This window comes from Phyllobates terribilis, unplaced genomic scaffold (assembly GCF_046119375.1).
Source record: "Phyllobates terribilis strain yellow unplaced genomic scaffold, ASM4611937v1 Scaffold_17__1_contigs__length_24005725, whole genome shotgun sequence".
NCBI lineage: Eukaryota > Metazoa > Chordata > Amphibia > Anura > Dendrobatidae > Phyllobates > Phyllobates terribilis.
Genome location: NW_027362777.1, coordinates 11,221,994 through 11,245,367, shown reverse-complemented (window position 1 = coordinate 11,245,367; position 23,374 = coordinate 11,221,994). Strand labels below are relative to the sequence as shown.

The 23,374-nt window shown below is 48.1% G+C and overlaps 2 protein-coding genes across 2 annotated transcripts in view; both read right to left on the bottom strand.

Moving 5' to 3' along the window:
* LOC141176190 (oocyte zinc finger protein XlCOF29-like) overlaps positions 1–22,391 on the bottom strand; it is a 434,978-nt gene extending 412,587 nt beyond the window's left edge. The window contains exon 1 of the mRNA XM_073660183.1: positions 22,336–22,391. The gene's annotated coding sequence lies outside the window, so the exon portion shown is untranslated. The remainder of the gene's footprint in view (positions 1–22,335) is intronic.
* On the bottom strand, positions 1,056–22,383 carry LOC141176092 (uncharacterized). The gene is made up of 7 exons (XM_073660081.1): positions 21,727–22,383; positions 18,351–18,485; positions 18,042–18,221; positions 17,828–17,951; positions 17,647–17,744; positions 17,358–17,448; positions 1,056–1,258 (listed from the first exon to the last, which is right to left on the bottom strand). The coding sequence occupies exons 2-7, from the start codon at positions 18,426–18,428 to the stop codon at positions 1,137–1,139; spliced, it is 693 nt and encodes a 230-aa protein (XP_073516182.1). The 5' UTR covers positions 18,429–18,485; positions 21,727–22,383; the 3' UTR covers positions 1,056–1,136.
* Positions 22,392–23,374: the final 983 nt, after the last annotated feature.

Sequence of the window (23,374 nt, the reverse complement as noted above, 5' to 3'; positions counted from 1 at the left end):
CTAGGCAGGGGAACATTAGCATGCAATGCCTCCTGTCTCAGGCCAGTAGGGGGAGCTGGCTGCCCCTATAAAAGCTGGTACTGGGGGCAGGGTTAGGGAGAACCGGATGACCTGTCTCAGGACTGAGACGTGTCCCAGAGCAGAGCAGGGACAGAAAGTTGTATTGCACCTAAGAGGAAGTGTGGCAGGAGGAGAGCCACAAGCCAGAGACAAGAGGAGAAGTGAGCCTGTCTTGGCAGATAGAGGACTTAATCTACCAGACTTTGGTGTCTGAGGCTGGGAGGATTCCACATCCCCAGCAGATAACCAGTTCGCACCGGACTGTATATTCCTTGGCCTAAGAAGCCTAGAGGCCCTGCCACAACAGAAGGGACCAGCAAAGCCGTACAAGGCTGGGAGCAGAAAGGAACCCACGTCGCAGGCCATACAGGCGAGAATACACGGAGAGCTCGGAAACGTGGGCTGTTACCCTATAAGGAGGAGATAGCCAGAAGGAGCACAGAAAGCACGGTAGGCCTACACCCTCACCCTGACCAGGGCCAATTTCCCCGTTTCTCTCAGACATCCAGGTCCCCTCCTAGCCGGGACTGTTTGTGGGTCAATTTACCTGTTCTAGTAAAGACCCTGGACTGCAACCTGTTGTCTGTGTGCTCCTTGCTCCTCCAGCACTATCAGCACTGGGACTCTCACTACCATCACTCCCAACATCCACTACACTGCCCTGGGGCCGCACTCTTCCCGTGGGAAGTCACACCATCCCAGCTGTATACATCATCAGCCCCAGCGGTCTGCCTTGCAGCGGCGGTTCCTAATGACCGCAAATCCACGGGTGGCGTAGTCGGATAATATCAACAGCACATAACGGACTACCACTGGCCTGACCACCCTGAGCCACGGAACCGAGTTGCCACTACTACTCCCACCGTTTCCCTATTGTCCGGATCCGAGTGCCCCACGGCCCAGGGGGCGAGTCAGCTTTGGCGTAGTCGGCAGGATTGCAACCAACCCGCCACAAACGGGTATTGCGTGCCTGAAAAAGACTTTGCACTTACCTGAAAAGAGGTTTCCCGCCGTCCTGAGCCGTTTCCCGCCATTTCCAGCCATCTCCCGCCATCTTCCATCGGTTCCCACCATCTTCAGCCGTTTTCCCGCCATCGGACGCCATCTTCTGTACGCCGCACGGGAAGAAGAGGGGCGTGGACGTCCAAACCGCGCGAGATCCGAAGCTCCGCCCCACGCACCGACGCTGCGCAAGGTCCTGGAAGGGAGAGAGAGCGACGCTGACGTCATCAGGATGCGACACAAGGTCCTCGTCCAGAGCAGCAGCAGCGGAGCCGCGGCCTACAGAAGAGGATCGTCGGAAGGTAGGCCACGCTTAACTAGGGGGGAGGAAGATGTCGGACACAGAGGCACCCATTACCACCAACGCGGCTGCAGCAGCGGTGATGACCTTTTCCCTGCCCTACATCCCTGGAGCGACCTGGCTGCCCAAGTACTCAGGGGAGCCCCATGCCCTAACTGACTTTAAGGAAAGGCTGTACAGTTTGTTCCAGGTTTACCCCCTGACAGAGGAACAGAAGGTTAGCATATTAACAGGGCAGTTAACTGGCGCAGCCCAAAGGGAGGTAAAGTCATGGCCCGCTGAGGAGAAAAGAACCGTGAAGGGTATTCTGGCCCGGCTGCGGGGTACCTTTGACACACGTACCTAAGCTGAAATTAAAATGAGGTTCTATGGATGTAAGCAGCGGGCACAGGACAGCATCAGAGACTATGCCCTAAATTTGCAGGAAGCCCTAAGGGCCATCCAACAAACTGACCCTGGCAGTGTGCAGGAAACGGATAGACTACTAACAGAACAATTCATAGAAGGTCTGCTGTCCAGCGCCCACAGGGCCCAACTGCGCCTCATATTCTTTCAGAACCCTGATCTGACCTTTGCCCAATTTAAGGACAGGACCATAAGGGTGCTCCGTGAACCTGCAACCAGTGGCGCTATAAACCCCCGGCCCCCTGCTCTCACCTACCACCAGGAGGGGCGCCCTCCTCTATGGACCCCGTGGGGGCTGATGCACAGGCCCTGAACCAAGCCCCGTCGAAAGACCTGCACCACCAAGTCCAGGAGCTGACCAGGAGCGTCGCGGCATTGACCAGGACCGTCCAGGCGTTGCAAGTGGACCCGTCAAGACCCATCGAGCTGGCTTCAAGTCCGGAGGATGTCCCGTGGCGTCGACAGAGGAGGATCCCGTCGTTCCGAGGGAGGCCCACAGACCCCTACGCAGAGGATGGACAGCCCATTTGCCGTCGATGAAACCAGCCCGGACACATTTCCAGGTACTGTAATTTAAACGGGTCCAACCTGGGGCAGAGGGCCAACCCCCAGGCATAAGATCACCAGGCCCTTATAATTGGCGTGATAAGTACGCTGGGGGGCGCCCGGTTTTACTCGTGGTGCTGGACGGTATCCCCATGAGTGCCTTGCTGGATACTGGGTCACAAGTAACCACTATCCCTTATGTACTTTTTAAGCAGTATTGGACTGATGCTGATATCACACGGTATCCAGACAGTAACTTGAGCATCATCGCCAGTAATGGCTTACCCGTGCCGCAGATGGGGTTCAAGGAGATGACCATTAAAATTGGTAAAGTTGAACTACCGGCACAGGGAGTGATTATTGTGGAAATTGACCGTCGTGAAAGTCACCCTAAAATAACTGTGGGTACTAACGTGATTGAAAATTGTCTTTCAGAGGTAATTGTAATTCTACAACAGGTGGCGGTGAATGCTTGTTCCAGCCAACAGAGAGTCCTCAACAAGGAGATAAAAGCCCTGATGAGACGGCAGCAGGTAGAACTTTCTGGTTGTGAGATCGGTAGCGTAAGACTGAGTGACCCATTCCCCATTTCCATGCCTCCGAAAAGTGAAATGATGATCTGATGTCGGACTGCAATCGGGTTGAGAAGTAGAGACAACCAAGCCATGGTAGAACCCGCATACTCGGACAGCAGGCCCACCATTTTGACAGCCCGGGGGGTGGTTGATGTCCGTCATAGGAGGGTGCCCGTCCGCATCCTCAACATTGGTGAGAGGGAAGTACACTTACCCAGGTACGCTACACTCGCCAAACTGTTTGTTGTCGAACACAAAGCTATCAGGGCCGTGGAACCCTTGCCTCCATCTCCACAGGCGGAGGGTAACGGCTCCCAGAAACAAAAGGAGGACTGGTGCCAGAAACTCCATGTGGGTGCTGACTCCACTCCCCTGCACAAAAAACAAGGAGTCTACCGGGTGGTACAGGAGTACGAGAGAGTCTTTAGTAAACACCCGCTAGACTTTGGCAGAGTAAAGGGGATAGAACACCACATCCCCACAGGGAGCCACCCACCGATAAAAGAAAGACACAGACCTGTACTCCCTGCACATTATCAGAACGCAAAGGGCATGCTAAGAGAAATGAAAGAAGCTGGGGTCATTACAGATAGCTGTAGCCCCTGGGCAGCCCCCTTGGTTCTGGTGAAAAAGAAAGATGGCACCATGAGAATGTGCGTAGACTATAGACAAATCAACCGTATCACCCATAAAGACGCATACCCGCTGCCTTGAATAGAGGAGTCTTTAGCCGCACTAAAATCAGCTAACTTCTTTTCTACTTTGGACCTTACTAGCGGGTACTGGCAGGTTCCTGTGGCAGAGGCTGACAAGGAGAATACCGCCTTCACCACCCCGATGGGACTGAGTGAGTTCAACTGTATGCCCTTCGGGCTCTGCAACGCACCAGGGACCTTCCAGAGGCTGATGGAATGCTGTCTAGGGCACCGAAACTTCGAGACGGTCCTCCTTTACCTGGACGACGTGATCGTCTATTCGAAGACCTACGAGGACCATCTGAAGCACCTGGCCGAGGTGTTCGAAGCCCTGGCAGGCTATGGCCTGAAGGTGAAACCATCGAAGTGTCACCTGCTGAAACCAAAGGTCCAGTACCTAGGGCACGTGGTAAGTGCGGAAGGAGTAGCCCCCGACCCTGACAAGGTCACGGCAATCAAGAGCTGGCCAAGCCCCTCGAACATCAAAGAGGTGAGACAGTTTCTCGGGTTGGTAGGCTACTACCGAAGGTTGATCCCCGGGTTCACTAAGATGGCAGCTCCTATGCAGGACCTCCTGATCGGACAGTCTAAGTCCAGGAGCCAAAAGCCTCCCTTCAAGTGGGATAAACCGGAAGAGGAGTCCTTCCGCCAGTTGAAGATGGCCCTCACGGGGGATGAGATCCTGGCCTACCCTGATTATGGCCAGCCTTTTATTCTCCACACGGACGCCAGTAATGTGGGACTGGGAGCCGTACTGTCCCAAAACCAACAGGGCAGATAAAGGGTGATCGCGTACGCCAGCCGGAAGCTGAGGCCCACCGAGAGGAACCCGGAGAATTACAGTTCCTTCAAGCTAGAATTCTTGGCAGTGGTGTGGGCCGTAACGGAACGCTTCAAGCATTACATGGCCTCCGCAAAGTTCACCGTGTACACGGACAACAACCCGTTGACACACCTGGACAATGTAAGACTGGGTGCCCTAGAACAGCGGTGGATGGCCCGTCTCTCCAACTATGACTTTGTGATCAAGTACTGGGCCGGCAAAACCAATGCCAACGCTGACGCCCTATCGAGGAAGCCTCACTTACCTGAAGGTGACGAAGACCCAGAAGAGCTGGAGGAGATAGAACTCCCCGCGTTTCACCGGTATGGAGCCGCTCAATACTCCCACCGCGTGAAGGAGGAGGATCTAACAACCGTGACGATCAATCCCCTACCTCACCACAGCTGGGCTGAGACCCAAGATAGTGACCCTGCCATCCGCCTGGTGAAAGATCTGCTGACCCAGGAAGACGCCCGCATGGATCCGGATGCTCCAGAGGAAGCTAAGCAGCTATGGAAGGAGAAGAGCAAGCTGTTCCTCTACGAAGGCAAGTTGTGCAGAAGGATTGTCAACCACCGGACGCACGAGCTGACCTGGCAAGTCGTGGTTCCAAGGCGGGATGCAGCTATGGTCCTGGGGGCTTACCATGACAGAGCGGGGCACTTCGGTTGGAAGAAACTGGAGTTCCTGCTAAGAGGACGGTTCCTTTGGGTCAGCATGAGAGGAGCTGTGGAGAAGTGGTGCAGAGACTGTGGCCCTTGTCACCTAAGGAGGAAGGACCGCACCAGCCAGAAGACACCCTTGAGGCCCATCGTCACCACGCAGCCTCTTGAGCTGGTAGCTCTAGACCACGTCAAGTTGGCTCCAAGTCGGTCAGGGTACATCTACGCCCTGACAATCGTGGACCACTATTCCCGTTTTCTCGTGGTGGTCCCGGTAAAAGACTTGACAGCCCAAACAGCGGCCAGAGCCTTCCAGCAATACTTCTGTCGTCCACACGGGTATCCGGAACAGGTCCTGAGAGACCAGGGTCCAGCGTTCGAGGCTGAAATCTTCCAAGAGTTCTGCAACCTCTATGGCTGTAAGAAGATTTGTACAATGCCTTACCACCCCCAAACCAACGGGATGTGTGAGAAGATGAACAATATAGTCATTGATCTGCTGAAGACGTTGCCCCTGGAGGAACGCAGCCTGTGGCCAGAAAAACTGCCGGACCTAGTAGACCTATACAACAATATCCCTGTGAATGCTACAAACTGCACCCCGGCTTACCTGATGCGAGCCAGACCAGGTAAGCTGCCCGTAGACCTGGAGATGGGAGTCCTAACGCCTGAGGACACCTCCCTGGATGCAGACTGGGATACAGAAAGGCAACTGCTGTACAAGAAGGTACAGGAGAGTGTGGAGAGGAGCCTGGCCCAGGTGAGAGAAAGGCAAGAAAGACTCTTCAACCAACACGCCCTTGCTGGTCCCCTAGAACCTGGTGAGCAGGTCCTGAAGTGGAAGAGAAGGCTACATAAGTTGGACGACCAGTGGGAAAGGGAACCCTACACCGTACTGCAGTCTGACCATGACAACCCAAAGGTGTGCGTAATCACCAAGGACGGAGGAGAAACCACTAGTGTTGTCTCCAGGGACCACCTCAAAAGATGCCCCGAGCAACTCCGTAGTGCAGAAGAGGATCAGAGTGACCTTGAACCCGCAGAGGACAAGGAAGAAATGATCAGCACCGTTCTCGGAGAGTTCCCTCAGTCCTGGACTCGCATAAATGATGCCATAGTGGTACCCGTCCTGCATTTCCTGCAACCGGCACAGCAACAACCAACACCAGAGCCGGAAGGTGAAGAGGAGCAAGCAGTTCCAGAGGCAGAAGAGCCTGTACCAGCAGCCCAGGAGAGTCAACGCTCTGCTGACAGTGAGCCTGCCATGCCTGCGGTAAGCCAAAGGACCCGCAGACAGCTGCCTGCCCTACCTGTACACCCAGCTGGTAGCTGTACCCCTAACGCTAGTGGGGAAAGCCAGGTTGGTCCACCACCAGACAGTGGGCTACGTAGGTCAACCAGGAGCACAAAGGGGCAGATACCCGCTCGCTGGAAAATATAGAGCGCGCTAAGATTGTAAATGACCCTGTTGCCAAATATTGAATTGTTTGCAAAGTTACATGCATGTTTGGTAATTCTGTGTTTCAGTTTCTTGCAGCTACCGTAAGGACTCAAAGGTTATGGACTTTTTATAACCGGGACCTTGTATGGACTGCGTTCGGAGCCTAGCCCAGGAATGAACTAAGACTGTAAAGGACTTGGGGTAGGACAGACCCCCACCTGGTTAAGGCTCCCCGTTGTGCTGGTGATATGGACACCCGGTCACAGGCCACACTGTGACCTTAAGAACTCAATCTGTGCGTCGTCTGTCTGTTAATGTTTTATGGTTATGCATATTGTCTTTGTTTATTGTTTAGTCCCAGAGTACTAAATTTCACTAGGGGGGAATGTGTCACCCTGGCCTGGATGCCACAAATATATTAAAGCTGTGTCTGAGAGCAAGGGGGAGGTTCTCTAGTCAGGGGAACATTAGCATGCAATGCATCCTGTCTCAGGCCAGTAGGGGGAGCTGGCTGCCCCTATAAAAGCTGGTACTGGGGGCAGGGTTAGGGAGAACCGAATGACCTGTCTCAGGACTGAGACGTGTCCCAGAGCAGAGCAGGGACAGAAAGTTGTATTGCACCTAAGAGGAAGTGTGGCAGGAGGAGAGCCACAAGCCAGAGACAAGAGGCGAAGTGAGCCTGTCTTGGCAGATAGAGGACTTAATCTACCAGACTTTGGTGTCTGAGGCTGGGAGGATTCCACATCCCCCAGCAGATAACCAGTTCGCAGGGGACTGTATATTCCTTGGCCTAAGAAGCCTGGAGGCCCTGCCACAACAGAAGGGACCAGCAAAGCCGTACAAGGCTGGGAGCAGAAAGGAACCCACGTCGCAGGCCATACAGGCGAGAATACACGGAGAGCTCGGAAACGTGGGCTGTTACCCTATAAGGAGGAGATAGCCAGAAGGAGCACAGAAAGCACGGTAGGCCTACACCCTCACCCTGACCAGGGCCAATTTCCCCGTTGCTCTAAGACATCCAGGTCCCCTCCTAGCCGGGACTGTTTGTGGGTCAATTTACCTGTTCTAGTAAAGACCCTGGACTGCAACCTGTTGTCTGTGTGCTCCTTGCTCCTCCAGCACTATCAGCACTGGGACTCTCACTACCATCACTCCCAACATCCACTACACTGCCCTGGGGCCGCACTCTTCCCGTGGGAAGTCACACCATCCCAGCTGCATACATCATCAGCCCCAGCGGTTAGCCTTGCAGCGGCGGTTCCTAATGACCGCAAATCCACGGGTGGCGTAGTCGGATAAAATCAACAGCACATAACGGACTACCACTGGCCTGACCACCCTGAGCCACGGAACCGGGTTGCCACTACTACTCCCACCGTTTCCCTATTGTCTGGATCCGAGTGCCCCACGGCCCAGGGGGCGAGTCACTAGGCCTCATGGCTTGCGTATTAAGCCTCACGGCTAGGCCTCATGGCTTGCGTATTGAGCCTCACGGCTAGGCCTCATGGCTTGCGTATTGAGCCTCACGGCTAGGCCTCATGGCTTGCGTATTGAGCCTCACGGCTAGGCCTCATGGCTTGCGTATTGAGCCTCACGGCTAGGCCTCATGGCTTGCGTATTGAGCCTCACGGCTAGGCCTCATGGCTTGCGTATTGAGCCTCAAAGCTAGGCCTCATGGCTTGCGTATTGAGCCTCAAAGCTAGGCCTCATGGCTTGCGTATTGAGCCTCAAGGCTAGGCCTCATGGCTTGCGTATTGAGCCTCATGGCTAGGCCTCATGGTTTGCGTATTGAGCCTCACGGCTAGGCCTCATGGCTTGCGTATTGAGCCTCACGGCTAGGCCTCATGGCTTGCGTATTGAGCCTCACGGCTAGGCCTCATGGCTTGCGTATTGAGCCTCACAGCTAGGCCTCATGGCTTGCGTACTGAGCCTCACGGCTAGGCCTCATGGCTTGCGTATTGAGCCTTACGGCTAGGCCTCATGGCTTGCGTATTGAGCCTCACGGCTAGGCCTCGTGGCTTGCGTATTGAGCCTCATGGCTTGCGTATTGAGCCTCATGGCTTGTGTATTGAGCCTCACGGCTAGGCCTGATGGCTTGCGTATTGAGCCTCGTGGCTTGCGTATTGAGCCTCATGGCTTGCGTATTGAGCCTCACGGCTAGGCCTGATGGCTTGCGTATTGAGCCTCGTGGCTTGCGTATTGAGCCTCAGGGCTTGCGTATTGAGCCTCAGGGCTTGCGTATTGAGCCTCACGGCTAGGCCTCGTGGCTTGCGTATTGAGCCTCATGGCTTGTGTATTGAGCCTCACGGCTAGGGCTCGTGGCTTGCGTATTGAGCCTCGTGGCTTGCGTATTGAGCCTCAGGGCTTGCGTATTGAGCCTCAGGGCTAGGCCTCATGCCAATTCAGGTGTGGGTTTATGTCTAACGTTGGCCTGTCTGAAGGTTTTTTCAGACCGCTTCATAGTTGTGGAAAAACCTGCCACGTTAGGTCTAGAATTTTCCTCAGCTGTCTGCCTCACAGGGGGTTGCCCGATTAGCCAGGCAACTTGGGGCCTGTAGATCTGTTTCACTAAGGTCTCAAAGCTTCACTACCCTTTACTAGCAATATTACTGATATTGGTAAGGAAGGTTTCTAGTCGATGCCCTCGGTCTGGGGTGATTCTATTAAATACAGTCCAAAGGATAGCTGCTGAGTCCAGATTCAGTCAATCCCTCATACTTGGATAGCATATTGAAATAGTCTGCATTTAACATTTGTGTCCCAGTGGTCTTCTTGGTAAAGGTGTGAATGGGGGCGCTAAAAGAATAATAACAATTTAAGTCCAGTTGATCTTCACAATCTAGGATCATTAGTAACGTAACATAGGTTGAATAAAGACCTAGGTCCATAAAGTTCAGCCCTTTCCTATTTTAGGTGCTGGAATCGCCTTTCTTCCACCCGTAATGAGTGCCCCTGGTCCTTCGTATGGTTATTGAAGGGAATAAGTCATGTGCTAGTCCTTTGTACTGACCACACATATATTTATAGATGTAAATGAGATCCCCTCTGAGGAGTCGTTTTTCTAAGCTAAACAAGCTCAACTTTTTCAACCTCTCATCATATGAGAGGCCTCAATCTCTTTAGATGAACTGGCTGATAAACATCTACAGCTCAGTCCCCCCCCCTCCTCCTGCGCTAAGCTTAAAAGAAACCACTATAAGTCCACTTAAAACTCCTACCTAGAGTCTTCGAATGACCTTTTGGACGTTAAGTGATTAAACTCTCTATACCAAATAGGAAATGGTAGGAGGAGCTGCGAGTTGTACTCACCGGTGGGGGGCTGAAAATCCAACATTTGCCCCAATCTACCCTCCTGGTTTAGAGTGATAGGAAACTTGATCGTGCCAAGAGGGCGGCACTATACCGGTCTGACCTCTTAAGGGAGGTATGAGTTGGTTGATAGACCACCAATTGCCTCAATCTACCCTCCTGGTATGGAATGGTAAGATGAACTTGATTGTGCCAAGTAAGGCAGCACTATACCGATCGGCCTTCCTAAGGGAAGTGCGAGCTGGACTCACCGGTATCGATGGTTGATAAACAAAACATTGCCTCAATCTACCCTCCTGATTCGGAATGGTAAGATAAACTTGATTGTATTGAGTTGGCCAGCACTACCGGTCTGCCCTACTAAGGGAGGTAGGAGTTGGACTCGCCGTTATGGGACTGACGAACCGGTAAATAACCCAGTCCATCCTCCTAATGGAGTTGCCCGACAGACACGATTATACCGGATCTGGTAAAATTATTTCAAGACCAGTGTATTCTCCCAGTTAGAAGTGCAGATGGACTAATTGGAAACTAAGTCAATGGAGCCATATTACACTATGTATTCTTGGGATTAAAGTCATAAACTGGTAGACTCAACTAAGTGGCGAGTTGGTTAAATATTCAGTCAGTGCGCTCTTGGAGTGATAAGACGGCAGCGCTGCAATAAACCTATAAAAGGAGGAATCAGTGGATGAGTTAAAATGTCCCCGTACCCGTGAGACTCCTGTGGTGAAGGAGAAGCATCTTTGCAAGTTAAGACAAATGCGTTCACACTGAGGTAAGACCGTTCTGATTATTACTCAAGCACAGGATGATACGTACTTATGGTACATGTTTAACGGGACGGGATGCTAATACCTTAGCTTAAGACCATCTGAGATTTGACCAATACCATAAGAGATCTAGATCTCTTTCTGAATGAGTTGCTTTGGAAAAAAAAAAAAAAGTGTATCAGAGGTGATGGTTATCACTCGGTTTACTTAGTTTCTTTGCTTGAAAACTAAACTATTTGGCATTTGAAGTACTTTAATCTAACAATCTCCATGGTTGGATTATAAAGTTGCTGAATTGATGCTATTATAGGAGAATAGCGTAAATACGATCATCCCTGCATGAACGGTGGATTGTGACTTTTCTTTTGGAATAGCTTAGATTTGTGTCTTACCCTTTCTAGGTACTTGGCTAGATTGTGGTAGCCAGAAACTCCCCAGGATGGAAATCTCGAACTATAAGTGTCCGTTCAGCTTAAATACATTTCTTAGGGGAACTTAACGTTACACCTTAAGGGATATAGAGTACTAAATATTTCTGCTGGTTTTGAAATCCCCATTTTGGCAATCTGGGATGCTCTATCTACTCTTGATAGCATAGAGTTGAGTAGTTTTGAACGATTATGTGATCATTGACCCTAAAAAAGATTCTTATGGCCCAGATCTTGGCCTTACGTGGGGCCTTCAATTGAAAATGCCAAAAATATTAAGGTAGAAACCCTAGTCAAAGCCTAGTTAAGGTTACCAGGTTCCCTGAATCGATTAACTTCTGCTTCTATTACACGCCGAGTCTTAGCACCAGTTCTTATATACTTCAGTTGTTGGTTAGTTGATTTAATGAAAACAGAATATCTAATCAAACCTAAATCAAATCAAATCAATATCTAATCAAATCAAAAGATATTCAACCATGTATATAAGTGAGGTCTCTAAATATAGACCTTTCTCTGGGAGATAAAGAGGACAGAGTGTTGTAAAAATCCTGTTTACTCTTTTGGCGCTTTTGGTTTAAGCTCCAAATCGATAGACATTATGTTGATTGTGAATTTTTTAGATATCATTCAATCTTGAAGCACTATCTGTTAAACTAGGATATTCTGGGTATCTTTCTTCAGGTGTAAGATCCTACAGGGGTGCTCCCTCCCTATTGAAGGACTCCGTTGCTATGGTCTCTCGTATGGTGCTGTTATGGCGGAGGGAAAAATGATATTTACTCACCGGTAATTTGATTTTCCTGAAACCCATGACAGCACCCTAATTTTCCCTCCCTCTGACTTTTGGCTGATGGTTCTTAGTCTTCTCTTCTCACAATGAAGAATGTGCTTGAGTGAATGTATAAATAAAAATGATGATGAATTGGGTGACTCTTACTTGACTCCTGGAAACCACATTGAAGGAGGAAGTGGGAGTTGCCTTTTTATTTTGCGCTCATGGCTTCCTGTCCAGTAATAGGGGCGGATACTACTCTCTTGTATGGTGCTGTCATGGGTTTCAGGAAAAAAAAATTACGGGTAAGTAATTACCATTTATTCATTCTGCAAGCAGTGCTGGTGATGGAAGAGACGTCGGAAGAACAAGCTCTGGGTGGCGCTGGCTCTGTCCAGCCAATAATAGCCCCAGCCCCCCGAGGAAGCCAGACATGGCGAAACTTGTTGGGGTGGCTATGTATATATTTTCGGTAGCACTAGGGAACCTGTGTATGTCCTAGTAAATAACGTGATCAACTAATCTATGAACTGCAGACATAAAGGAAAACTATAATGAATATAATGAGCTCATGATATCAGATGTATTCTAATACTATACAGTTTCTAGAGACTTAATATCAGAGTAAGGGCACAGACAAACTAGTGTAGTTTTAATTTACTTCTTTACCACATTTTAGTAAAGCAGTAATAAAAGACATTTTTTTATACACCCCTCAACCAGGGTTTTTTTTACCCTCTCGGTAATTTGTCAATATGCATATGACAGAAAATACCCAAAAGTGACAAAATTCTAAAAACTGCACCCCTCAAGGTGCTCAAAACTACATTCAAGAAGTTTAGTAACCGTCCAGGTGTTTCACAGGAATTAATGGAATGTGGAAGGAAATTTTTAGGCTTCCTCCAAAATTTGTTGTGCATGCTGATACTCCACGTGGGGGAAAACAACAGTTTGGGTGCATGGCAGGGCTCCGAAGAAAAGGATCGCTATTTGACTTTTTAAATGTAAAATTTGCTGGAATAATTAGCGGACGCCATGTCGCAATTGGAGAGCCCCTGATGTGCCTAAACAGTGGAAACACCCTACAAGTAACACCATTTTGGAACCTAGACCCCTCAAGGAACTTATCTAGAAGTATGGTGAGCTCCTTGAACCCCCATGTTCTTCACAGAAGTTTATAATGTTGAGCCGTGAAAATACAAAAAATCTAATTTTTCCCACAAAAATGTTTTTTTGCCACACATTTTGCTTCTTCACAAGGGTAACAAGAAAAATTGCACCACACAATTTCTTCTGCAATTTCTCCTGAGTACGCAGATACCCCATATGTGGGAGAAACTACTGTTTGGGCGTACGACACAGCTCAGAAAGGAAGGAATGACATTTCTTTGATGGAGTGGTCTGCGGGTGTCATGTCGTGTTTGGAGAGCCCCTGATGTGCCTGAACAGAGGAAAACCTCCACAAGTGAACCCATTTTGGAAACTATACCCCTTAAGGAATTTAGTTACCATATTATGTGGACTATATAATGCATTTTTTAACAAGAAAAAAACTCTTGTTTAAAAGTGTGTGCGTCTTATAGTTCGGAGGCGGCTTCCTGTGATGGAGTAGAAAGCGGATACCGCATCCTCCCCAATCACAGAAAGAGGTGTTGTCTATTCTTCTGCTCTGCACTGATCTATGTGACCTGTGAAGAGCAGGAGAGGAAGCTTACCAACAGAACAGAGGCTGCAGGAGCCAAGCAGCTGAAGGACCTTCTGCAACAGTAATTCCAAGACCTTTCAGGTCTGCGAGTGTCATGTCGCTTTTGGAGAACACCTGATTTGCCTAAACAAGTGACCTCTTTTTGGAAACCTGACCCCTCAGGGAACTTATCTAGATGTGTGGTGAGCACCTTGAAACCACAGGTGCTTCACAGAATTTTACAACGTTGATCTGTGAAAATGAAAAAAAGATATTTTTCCCACAAAAATGTTGTTTTAGCCCTAATTTTTTTCATTTTCACAAGGATAGCAGGATAAAATGGACCCCAAAATTTGTTGCGTAATTTCTCCTGAGTATGCTGATACCCCATATGTGGACGAAAACTACTTTTGAGGCACAGTGCAAAGCTCAGAAGGGAAAAAGTGCCATATTGGAGTTCAGATTTTGCTAGACTGGCTTGAGGGTGCCATATCACATTGGCAGAGCCCTTGAGGAGCCAGAACAATAGAACCTCCCCCATAAGAAACCCTATTTTACAAACTAAACCTCTCAATGAATTCATCTAGGGAAGCAGTGATCATATTGACACCACAGGGGGGGTCACAGAATTTTATACTATTGGACAGTGAAGAAAAAATAATAACATTTTTCCCACTAAAATTTTTTTTAGCCCTAGATTTTGCATTTTCACACTGGGAAATGGATAAAAAATGGCACCAAAATTTATCCCACAATTTCTGCTCAATGTAGAAATACCCCATATGTGACTGTACAGTACTGCTTAGCCACACAGCGAGACTCGGGAAGGACGGAGCAGGACTCCATATACAAAGCCCATAAGTGCTAGAAGAGCAGAGTCCCCCCTCAAGTGACCCCATTTTGTAAAATATACCCCTTTGGGAATTTATCTACAGGTGTAGTGTAGATTTTCACTCCATGTTTTTTTTTTCCAGAAACAAGCAGCAGTGGATGTTGCTGAGTGAAAATTGCAAACTACCTTTGTAGTGACCAGTACGTTGTAGTGGCCAGTACGTTGTAGTGCCTGTATATTGTGCCTAGCTCATGCTTCTGGAGACATGCACCCGTTAATTAGGCCGACTCTCATCGCTACACAAATGCCAAACATATGGACGTTAACTGCGGTTTGGGCACACTGTGGTGCTCAGAAGGAAGTGGAGCATTTGCATTTGGGAGAGCAGAATTTGCTGAATTTCTTTTGAGGAGCAAGGAGCCATTTTCACTTTTCCAGAGCCTCTGTGCTACCAGTAACGTGGTTAGTCCCTCATTATATGGGAACTATTGGCAGTGAGACAACGTCGAACTAGTAGGAGACGCCCTCTAGTGGACGTGTTCATTATCAATGAATATAGGTGATACCATGGAAAAGAGAATATAGTTTCTCTTACTGGTGACAAATTAATAAATTAGAACTAGTGATGAGCGAGTATGTTCTGTTAACCCTTTCAGCGAGCATGCTTGGGCGATGGCCACTTGTTTTTCTTTACTTAGCTGCTTTTTTCTTGCCATGATACAAATTCTAACAGTCTATGCAGTAGGACTATCAGCTGTGTATCCATCTGACTTCTGCACAACACAACTGATGGTCCCAACCCCATTTATAAGGCAAGAAATGCCACTTATTAAACCTGAAAGGGCACACCTATGAAGTGAAAACCATTTCCGGTGACTACCTCTTGAAGCTCATCAAGAGAATGCCAAGAGTGTGCAAAGCAGTCATCAAAGCAAAAGGTGGCTACTTTGAAGAACCTAGAATATAAGACATATTTTCAGTTGTTTCACACTTTTTTGTTAAGTATATAATTCCACATGTGTTAATTTATAGTTTTGATGCCTTCAGTGTGAATGTACAATTTTCATAGTCATGAAAATACAGAAAAATCTTTAAATGAGAAGGTGTGTCCAAACTTTTGGTCTGTACTGTATGTGTTTTGAGATACAGTATTTGCATGTCATTTTAGAGAGATTAATTTTCTCTCATTATCATGGTATTTATTTTGTATTCTTTATGTTGCAGAACGGCTTCTCCTTATTTTAATCACTGATCATCATCCTCCACAGCCCACAGGCTGATCCACTTACACCTGTTCACCTCCTGTGATATTTCCAGGCTTATTATTCTTTTGTCCTATAGTCCTGCACGGCGTCCATCCCTCATCCCACAGTGGAACGCAAACTCCCCTGTTCTGTAACGCACTCTACCCACTCAGTACACAGTCTTCTTGCTTGTGGAACGCAGGACGCAGCCTCTGACATGCACGTCCTGCACCGTGGAACGCACGTTCGCCCTCAGTTTCTCCAGTCACGCCTCCTATGCCTTCAGGCAATTGATAGCGGCACTCGACACGGCGTTACTTCCGGTGATGTCACTGCTATCCAGACACCGCCTCCTATCGCTTCAGTCCACTTCCAGGAACGTTACACCAGCGGTTCACTCTGATTGGTCTCCTGGGACATTAGGTCCCGCCCTCTGACCACATATACTAGGCTTTCTCCTCCCTTGACATGGCGACCTTTGGAACCAGCGGCGGATGCCACGTTTCACGCCTGTCATACTTCCTGCTCTCACTACTGGGTAGGTTTCTACATATATCTGCAGGTACCGATTGGATAATTCCCTATGAGGCTGATGTTCTTATAGCTGTTTGTCTCCCTAGATCCTGTCTTTCCACTGAGACACTGTGTCCTTCCTGCTTTCACCTTTAACTATATTCCTAGCAGTCTAGTAGGTCACACTTATTATTATTATGTGCTCTCTATTGTAATGTTATTGATTTTCAGATGATTATATGAATTTCAGAAATACCTTATGACAGTTTGTTTCTACTACCATATTTTTCGGACTTTAAGACGCACTTTTTTCCTCTAAAATTTTGGAGGAGGGGGGGGTGCGTCTTATAGTCCGATATACACTGTGGCTGTGGGTGGTGGGGGATGTGGGGGAAGTGACAGTGGCGGAGTAGCGGTGCGCAGGAGGCAACTGCCGCCTTCTGCAGCCTACATTGTGCCCACTACTAAAGAAAATTAATATTTACGGCTCCCCACGCCCATGGACGTGGGGAGCAGTGAATATTAAATTTTCCTTAATAACCGGCACACTGTGCCTGCAGCTCCTGGTAAGTATGGCACCCTGTATGTATGGCCTCTCTCATCCCGGTATGCATGGCCCCCTTCATCCTTGTATGTATGGCCCCCTCATCCAGGTATGCTTGGCACCCCCTGATCCCCCTCACGCGGCACAAAAAAAAAAATAAACTTTCATACTCACCTCCTCTCTCCTCCAGTGCTGTGTCACGCTATGTGCCTGAATAGTCACTGATCCCCACGCCGGGACTGTGTGCGTGGGGAGCAGTGACCATTCATTCTCCCTAATAGCGCGCACACTGTAGCCGCAGCGCGGCTCCTGCTGCGCTCAGAGTGACCGCTATTAAAGGCAATGAATATTCACCACCACTTAACAGGGCATCATGGCCACATTTTTTGCTTACATTTTTTTTATTTTCCTCTTCTAAAACCTAAGTGCGTCTTATGGTCCGGTGAGTCTTATAGTCCGAAAAATACGGTACTTTTTATGCTTTTGTCTGATATATGTAGTTTTTAATTTTTTTGTCTTTATGCTGCAGTACACACTGATGAAGGTTTTAAGGACCAAAACAATAGTATCTGTGTTGGACTGCAATTAAATACATTAAAATTATGCCTGTCTGAGTGCCAAGATTCATTTGCTATTTGAATGGCTTTGACCCTACTTGTTCACCTATTCCAGCAGTGCTGCGGTTTTCTACACTATTATCTGAGATGAATCTGTAACTTCTCTGCATTTAGTGGTCACTACTCACCTGGGTAGTCATATGTAGGAATATCCTCTTTACACCGCTCATCACCCCTCACATATGTCTCTGTAGTATTAATATGAGTCAGATCTTCACCCTGAAACAAATATTGAAAGAGTCACAGACAGATGGAGAAGTCCCATCTATGATCAGCTCTAATCCTGCCATCTCCACCGTTCTCATTACACAAGTATAAAACATATAATACTGGTGGATAAAACAAGACTGAGCACAAGACCTTCACAGCTGTCTACACATCATAGGGGAGATCTCATGACACCTTTTCTCCATCTACCTGATGATCCTGAGGAACATTGGGATCTTCTTGTTTACAGTCCTGTGGAAGAAGAGGACGGGGACATCTCTCTGGTGTTGTCCTCTTACTGGATAGATCTGGAGGAAACACATAGAGGGACTGAATTCATTGTTTAAATACAGATAATTATAGGTCGTGTGTATTTAGTCCTGTCTATTACCTGGTGATGTGAGGGGCTGGGGAACCTCCATCATGACGTCCTTGTACAGATCTTTGTGTCCTTCTAAATACTCCCACTCCTCCATGGAGAAATAGACAGCGACATCCTGACATCTTATAGGAACCTGACACAGAAAATTATACCGTCATCCCCCCGATCCCTTCATAGTGTTACTGTATAATGTCCCAGCATTCCTCATTCCCAGCAGTGTCACCTCTCCAGTCAGCAGCTCAATCATCTTGTAGGTGAGTTCTAGGATCTTTTGATCATTGATGTCCTCATGTATCAGGGGGTGAGGTGGAGGCCCTGTGATTGGGCTCAGGGGTCTCCTCCATTCCTCAGACACAGGGTCCTGACAGCGCTCACTAGAGGTCTTCTTCACTACTGTGTAACCCTAGTTATGGAGACACACATTAATAAATCTCACTACAGACATTTCCAGAGTCCTCACCTCTCCAGTTCTGTCCATCTGTTATTCCCATAGATAAGAATGATGTAATGTGACATCATCAGAATCTCTCACCTCTCCAGTAAGCTGGAAGAGGATCTCTAGGGTGAGGCGTAATATCCTCTCCGCCATCTTGTCCCTGTCCATATCCATGCTTAATGAATGAATCAGAAAAATTTTCTTATTTAGGGGATCCGATATTGTAGAGACCTGAATGAGAAGAACATGAGCCGATGTAAATTCATAAAAATCCTGAGTAATAATACAATCACTGGAGATAATAAAGGGAAACATATGAGATTTACTATTTTCTACTATTTAGTTTTCTTCTTTACATCTAGTAATAAAACCTATACAGTGCCTACAAGTAGTATTCAACCCCCTGCAGATTTAGCTGGTTTGATAAGATGCAAATAAGTTAGAGCCTTCAAACTGCAAATGAGAGTAGGTTTTATGAACAGAAGCATAAATCTTACAAACCAAAAAGTTATGTTGCTCAGTTGAATTTTTTTAAATTTTAAACATAAAAGTGTGGGTCAATTATTATACAACCCCTATGTTTAATATTTTGTGGAATAACCCTTGTTTGCAATTACAGCTAATAATCTTCTTTCATAAGACCTGATCAGGCCGGCACAGGTCTGTGGAGTTATCTTGGCCCACTCCTCCATGCAGATCTTCTCCAAGTTATCTAGGTTCTTTGGGTGTCTCATGTGGACTTTATTCTTGAGCTCCTTCCACAAGTTTTCAATTGGGTTAAGGTCAGGAGACTGACTAGGCCACTCCAACACCTTGACTTTTCCCTCTTGAACCAGGCCTTGGTTTTCTTGGCTGTGTGCTTTGGGTCGTTGTCTTGTTGGAAGATGAAATTACGACCCATCTTAAGATCCTTGATGGAGGAGCGGAGGTTCTTGGCCAAAATCTCCAGGTAGGCTGTGCTATCCATCTTCCCATGGATGCGGACCAGATGGCCAGGCCCCTTGGCAGAGAAACAGCCCCACAGCATGATGCTGCCACCACCATGCTTGACTGTAGGGATGGTATTCTTGGGGTCGTATGCAGTGCCATCCAGTCTCCAAACGTCACGTGTGTGGTTGGCACCAAAGATCTCGATCTTGGTCTCCTCAGACCATAGAACCTTGAACCAGTCTGTCTCAGAGTCCTCCAAGTGATCATGAGCAAACTGTAGACGAGCCTTGACATGACGCTTTGAAAGTAAAGGTACCTTACGGGCTCGTCTGGAACGGAGACCATTGCGGTGGAGTACGTTACTTATGGTATTGACTGAAACCAATGTCCCCACTGCCATGAGATCTTCCCGGAGCTCCTTCCTTGTTGTCCTTGGGTTAGCCTTGACTCTTCGGACAAGTCTGGCCTCAGCACGGGAGGACACTTTCAAAGGCTGTCCTGGCCGTGGAAGGCTAACAGTAGTTCCATAAGCCTTCCACTTACGGATGATGCTCCCAACAGTGGAGACAGGTAGGCCCAACTCCTTGGAAAGGGTTTTGTACCCCTTGCCAGCCTTGTGACCCTCCACGATCTTGTCTCTGATGGCCTTGGATTGCTCCTTTGTCTTTCCCATGTTGACCATGTCTGAGTGCTGTTCACAAGTTTGGGGAGGGTCTTAAATAGTCAGAAAAGGCTGGCAAAAGAGATCTTTAATCCACACATGTGAAGCTCATTATTCTTGGTGCCTGAACTACTTCTTAATACTTTTGGGGGACCAAACAGAATTCTTGTGGTTTGAGGGGTTGAATAATAAATGACACTCTGAATTAACTTTTAACGTTTTTAAAAAAAAAAAAAAAAAAAAAAAAATTTGCTGCAGTGCATTTCCCACTTCCAGGCTGATCTACAGTACAAATGTCACAATGCCAAGTTAATTCCGCATGTGTCAACCAGCTAAATCTGCAGGGGGTTGAATACTACTTGTAGGCACTGTATATTTTAGGCCACAGACAACAAGCAGTTTCTTCCTTGGAGTCTGTAGCTGAACACGTTTCTCATAGACTCATCTTCCTTATTGCTAATTCTCGTCTCATTTATCGACACTGGAATCGGCATTAACAATACTGCAGGAGATATTCATTACACGTGACATGAGAAATAACTACTTCATGATGAGGATGACATTTTGATCTTCAACTACGGCTCTAGAAACATATTTGGCCAGAGTCCTGTCACCCACTAGATCACTACCGGCCGTCTATATGAATGTTTCCCGTCTTCCCCGGACTGTCATCTTCTAACACGTTAGATCTCATGTCTTATTCACACACAGAAGTTTGAGACATTATAAAAGCTTGTTTGTAAGAACACCAACACAAGAGGTATTTGATGCCAAATTCTCCATATACAATGTATTTTTTTTCTCTGGATAGGATAGGAATTTTTTAGCATTTTCATGTAGGTTTCCATATATTATATGAAAAACACCCCCAAAAAATAAAATTGGGGATGGAGGTACTGTGGGAACATTATACAGTGTGTGGGTGGATGGCGGTACTAGGGGAACAGTATACTGTGTGTGGGGGCCAAGAAAGGGGCACTGTACTATGGGAGCAATACATGATTCATTCACAAAAACACCCTAAACATAACATTTTTAAAACCACCCCACAATTTGTGAATCTTCAGGATAAATCGCTTTCTAACCATTTTATTATTAAGCTAAAGTGTCTAAACAGACTTTCTTTCAAATCCATAAAGGGGCACTTTTCCGCGTTTGTCATTCAAGAACTGTTGGAGGATTATTAAAGATGATAGTTTTCCCACAAATTAGATGGGACACCTGTGGATATTGGTGGATTTTACCTGCTACATTTCTGTTGTGATTTACTCGGTAAAGTGCCCTTGTGTTAAAGGGGTTGTCCACTACTTTATATGATCCCCCAATGTATTCCCCCGGGGCCCATAAGTGTTTCTCAATACTTTGTGGTGCCTTTTCTGCCTGTGAGTGGCGCTATCACTGGCCGCTCACAGGCATCACGTGACCCCTGGCTGCAGTCAGCTCTGACATCCGCTCATGTCACGTCAAGTTCCGGCTGCAGAAGGTGGTACTCACTGATACGTTTCACGGTGGACGCTGGGCTGTGGCGTGGGTTACCCAGCACGTCACACCCGGCATCCACCGCACGCTCTTCCTCTCCTCATTCATTGGGAAAGCGAGCGGGGGATGCTGGGTGTGATGCACGGGGTAACCCCGCCCACAGCCCAGCATCCACCGCGAGGAGCGCGTCACTGATGTTAGTCTCACTTGATGTGACATCAGTGACGGGTCACGTGATGCCTCTGAGTGGCCAGCGGTAGTGCCGCAAGGAGGCAGAAAAGGCACCGCAAGGTATTTACAGAAACATTTCTGGGCTCCGGGGGGGGGTACGTTGGGGGGTTCATATAAAGTAGTGGACAAATTCTTTAAAGTGGACATTGGACAAACGTCACGATCAATTACAATCAGACTGAAGAAACAACACTCCTCTGTTCGGCTCTATGAGTCTAGGATGAAATCCACTGCGGCCGCTGCAAGAAAAGAATGAAGAAGAGCAGAAGTTTGGGGAGACCACCGTGGCCAGACATTTCCCGGAGATGGTGATAAAAGTTTTGATCTCCGATGGTCGGTGTTAGAAGAAACGACCGCAGCGGATTCACAATCACAACGCAGTAAACTTCTACAGAGACGTGTTCTGGATTTACTCCCTGGAATCACTTTCTCCCAAAGAGTTAAATGACGTCTGTAACTTTAATGTCTTTCTATGAAGCTTCTTCTCTGAACTTTATTCCTCTGTTGTCTGTCGGGGAGTTGTTTTCAAAAAAAATATTTTTGGGTGTTTTCTTTCTTTTAGTTTACTGGATTAGTAATGGGGGTGCCTGATAGACTTCTCTGGGCTTCTGTCCTTCATCCTGCAGTCGTCTGAATGGATCTAATGTGGACGGGAACCAGCTAAGCCGCATTCTGTCCACAGCTGTTACCTCACTGTTCACACCACACAGAGACCCCAAAAGAATCTCCGTGCTGAAGGGGTTAATGCCCCCTGCGCCCAGTAATGGGGTCTCCACATACCTCCACCTGCAGAGCCGCCACCACATATATGGCTGTTCTGTGCGCACAGGAGCTGTGATGAGGTCACAGGAGGGGAGGAGTCAGGGGTCACATGATCAGGGGCCTCAGTGGATGCAGGACTCTGCTGTGCTGGTTGTCATGGTGCTGGATGAGCTAAAGTTTATGTGTGGGGTCAGGAGGGGTTTACAGTGTGGATGTAGCAGAGCCACGTGTGTACGAGGTGTACGGAGCAGAGCCGCGTGTGTACGAGGTGTACGGAGCAGAGCCGCGCGTGTACGAGGTGTACGGAGCAGAGCCGCGTGTGTACAGATCGTGTGTGTATGGAGCCGTGTGTGTACAGAGCGGTGTATATATGGAGTTGTGTGTGTACGCTGTATACAGCTGTATACTCCCAGGTTCGGGCGGAGACACCACGGCTCTTTATTAGACGGGAGAAGAACTGACACTGGACATTCAAAAAAACTGCGCTTGTGTGGCACCCTGCTATTCACAGGTACCACAGGACCCAAAAGGGGCATGGATGGACCTCTCCACAAGAGGCCCTCATTACACACAGACACCTCCACCCTTCCACCTCATACCACCAGAGGGAGCCTGTTAGGGATATATACTGGAGGGTGGAGTTAGTTAGTTAGTTAGTTAGTGAGCAGAGATTGTGCTCAGTGAAGAAGCAGCTTCTGTCAGCTGCTGTGCTGAGGGCAAGTGAAGGCCCAAAGCACGTGCTGAAGCCTGGGGCCTCGAGTGTGGCCGGAGGCAAGGAGAGAGAAGTGATAAGGGGGCAGAGGAGCATCTGAGGCTCACCCCAGAATACAAGCCAGACACTGGGTCCGTGCCTACAGGGTCCTCTACGCCCAGTAGGAACAACCGGTATGCCAGGAGGGTTCCAGACCCCTGGTCAACCTGAAGCTACAAAAATCTAAAGAACTAGGAACCACGAAGGCCCCAGCGTCCAGGGATAGTGGAGGAAAGTTCTTACCACCAAGCAGACAGGTGAAAGAGTGAACAGTACAGAAGCTAGGCCCAGTTCCAGGCGGGTCAG

What these genes read in the sequence shown, in the direction of transcription:
- LOC141176092 (XM_073660081.1), bottom strand. Translation starts at nt 18,428, where the DNA reads ATGGATATGGACAGGGACAAGATGGCGGAGAGGATATTACGCCTCACC. An exon ending in TTGAGCTGCTGACTGGAGAG is followed by an intron (nt 17,952 to 18,041) that starts GTGACACTGCTG and finishes TTTCTGTGTCAG; the next exon opens with GTTCCTATAAGATGTCAGGA. An exon ending in CCAGCCCCTCACATCACCAG is followed by an intron (nt 17,745 to 17,827) that starts GTAATAGACAGG and finishes TGTTTCCTCCAG; the next exon opens with ATCTATCCAGTAAGAGGACA.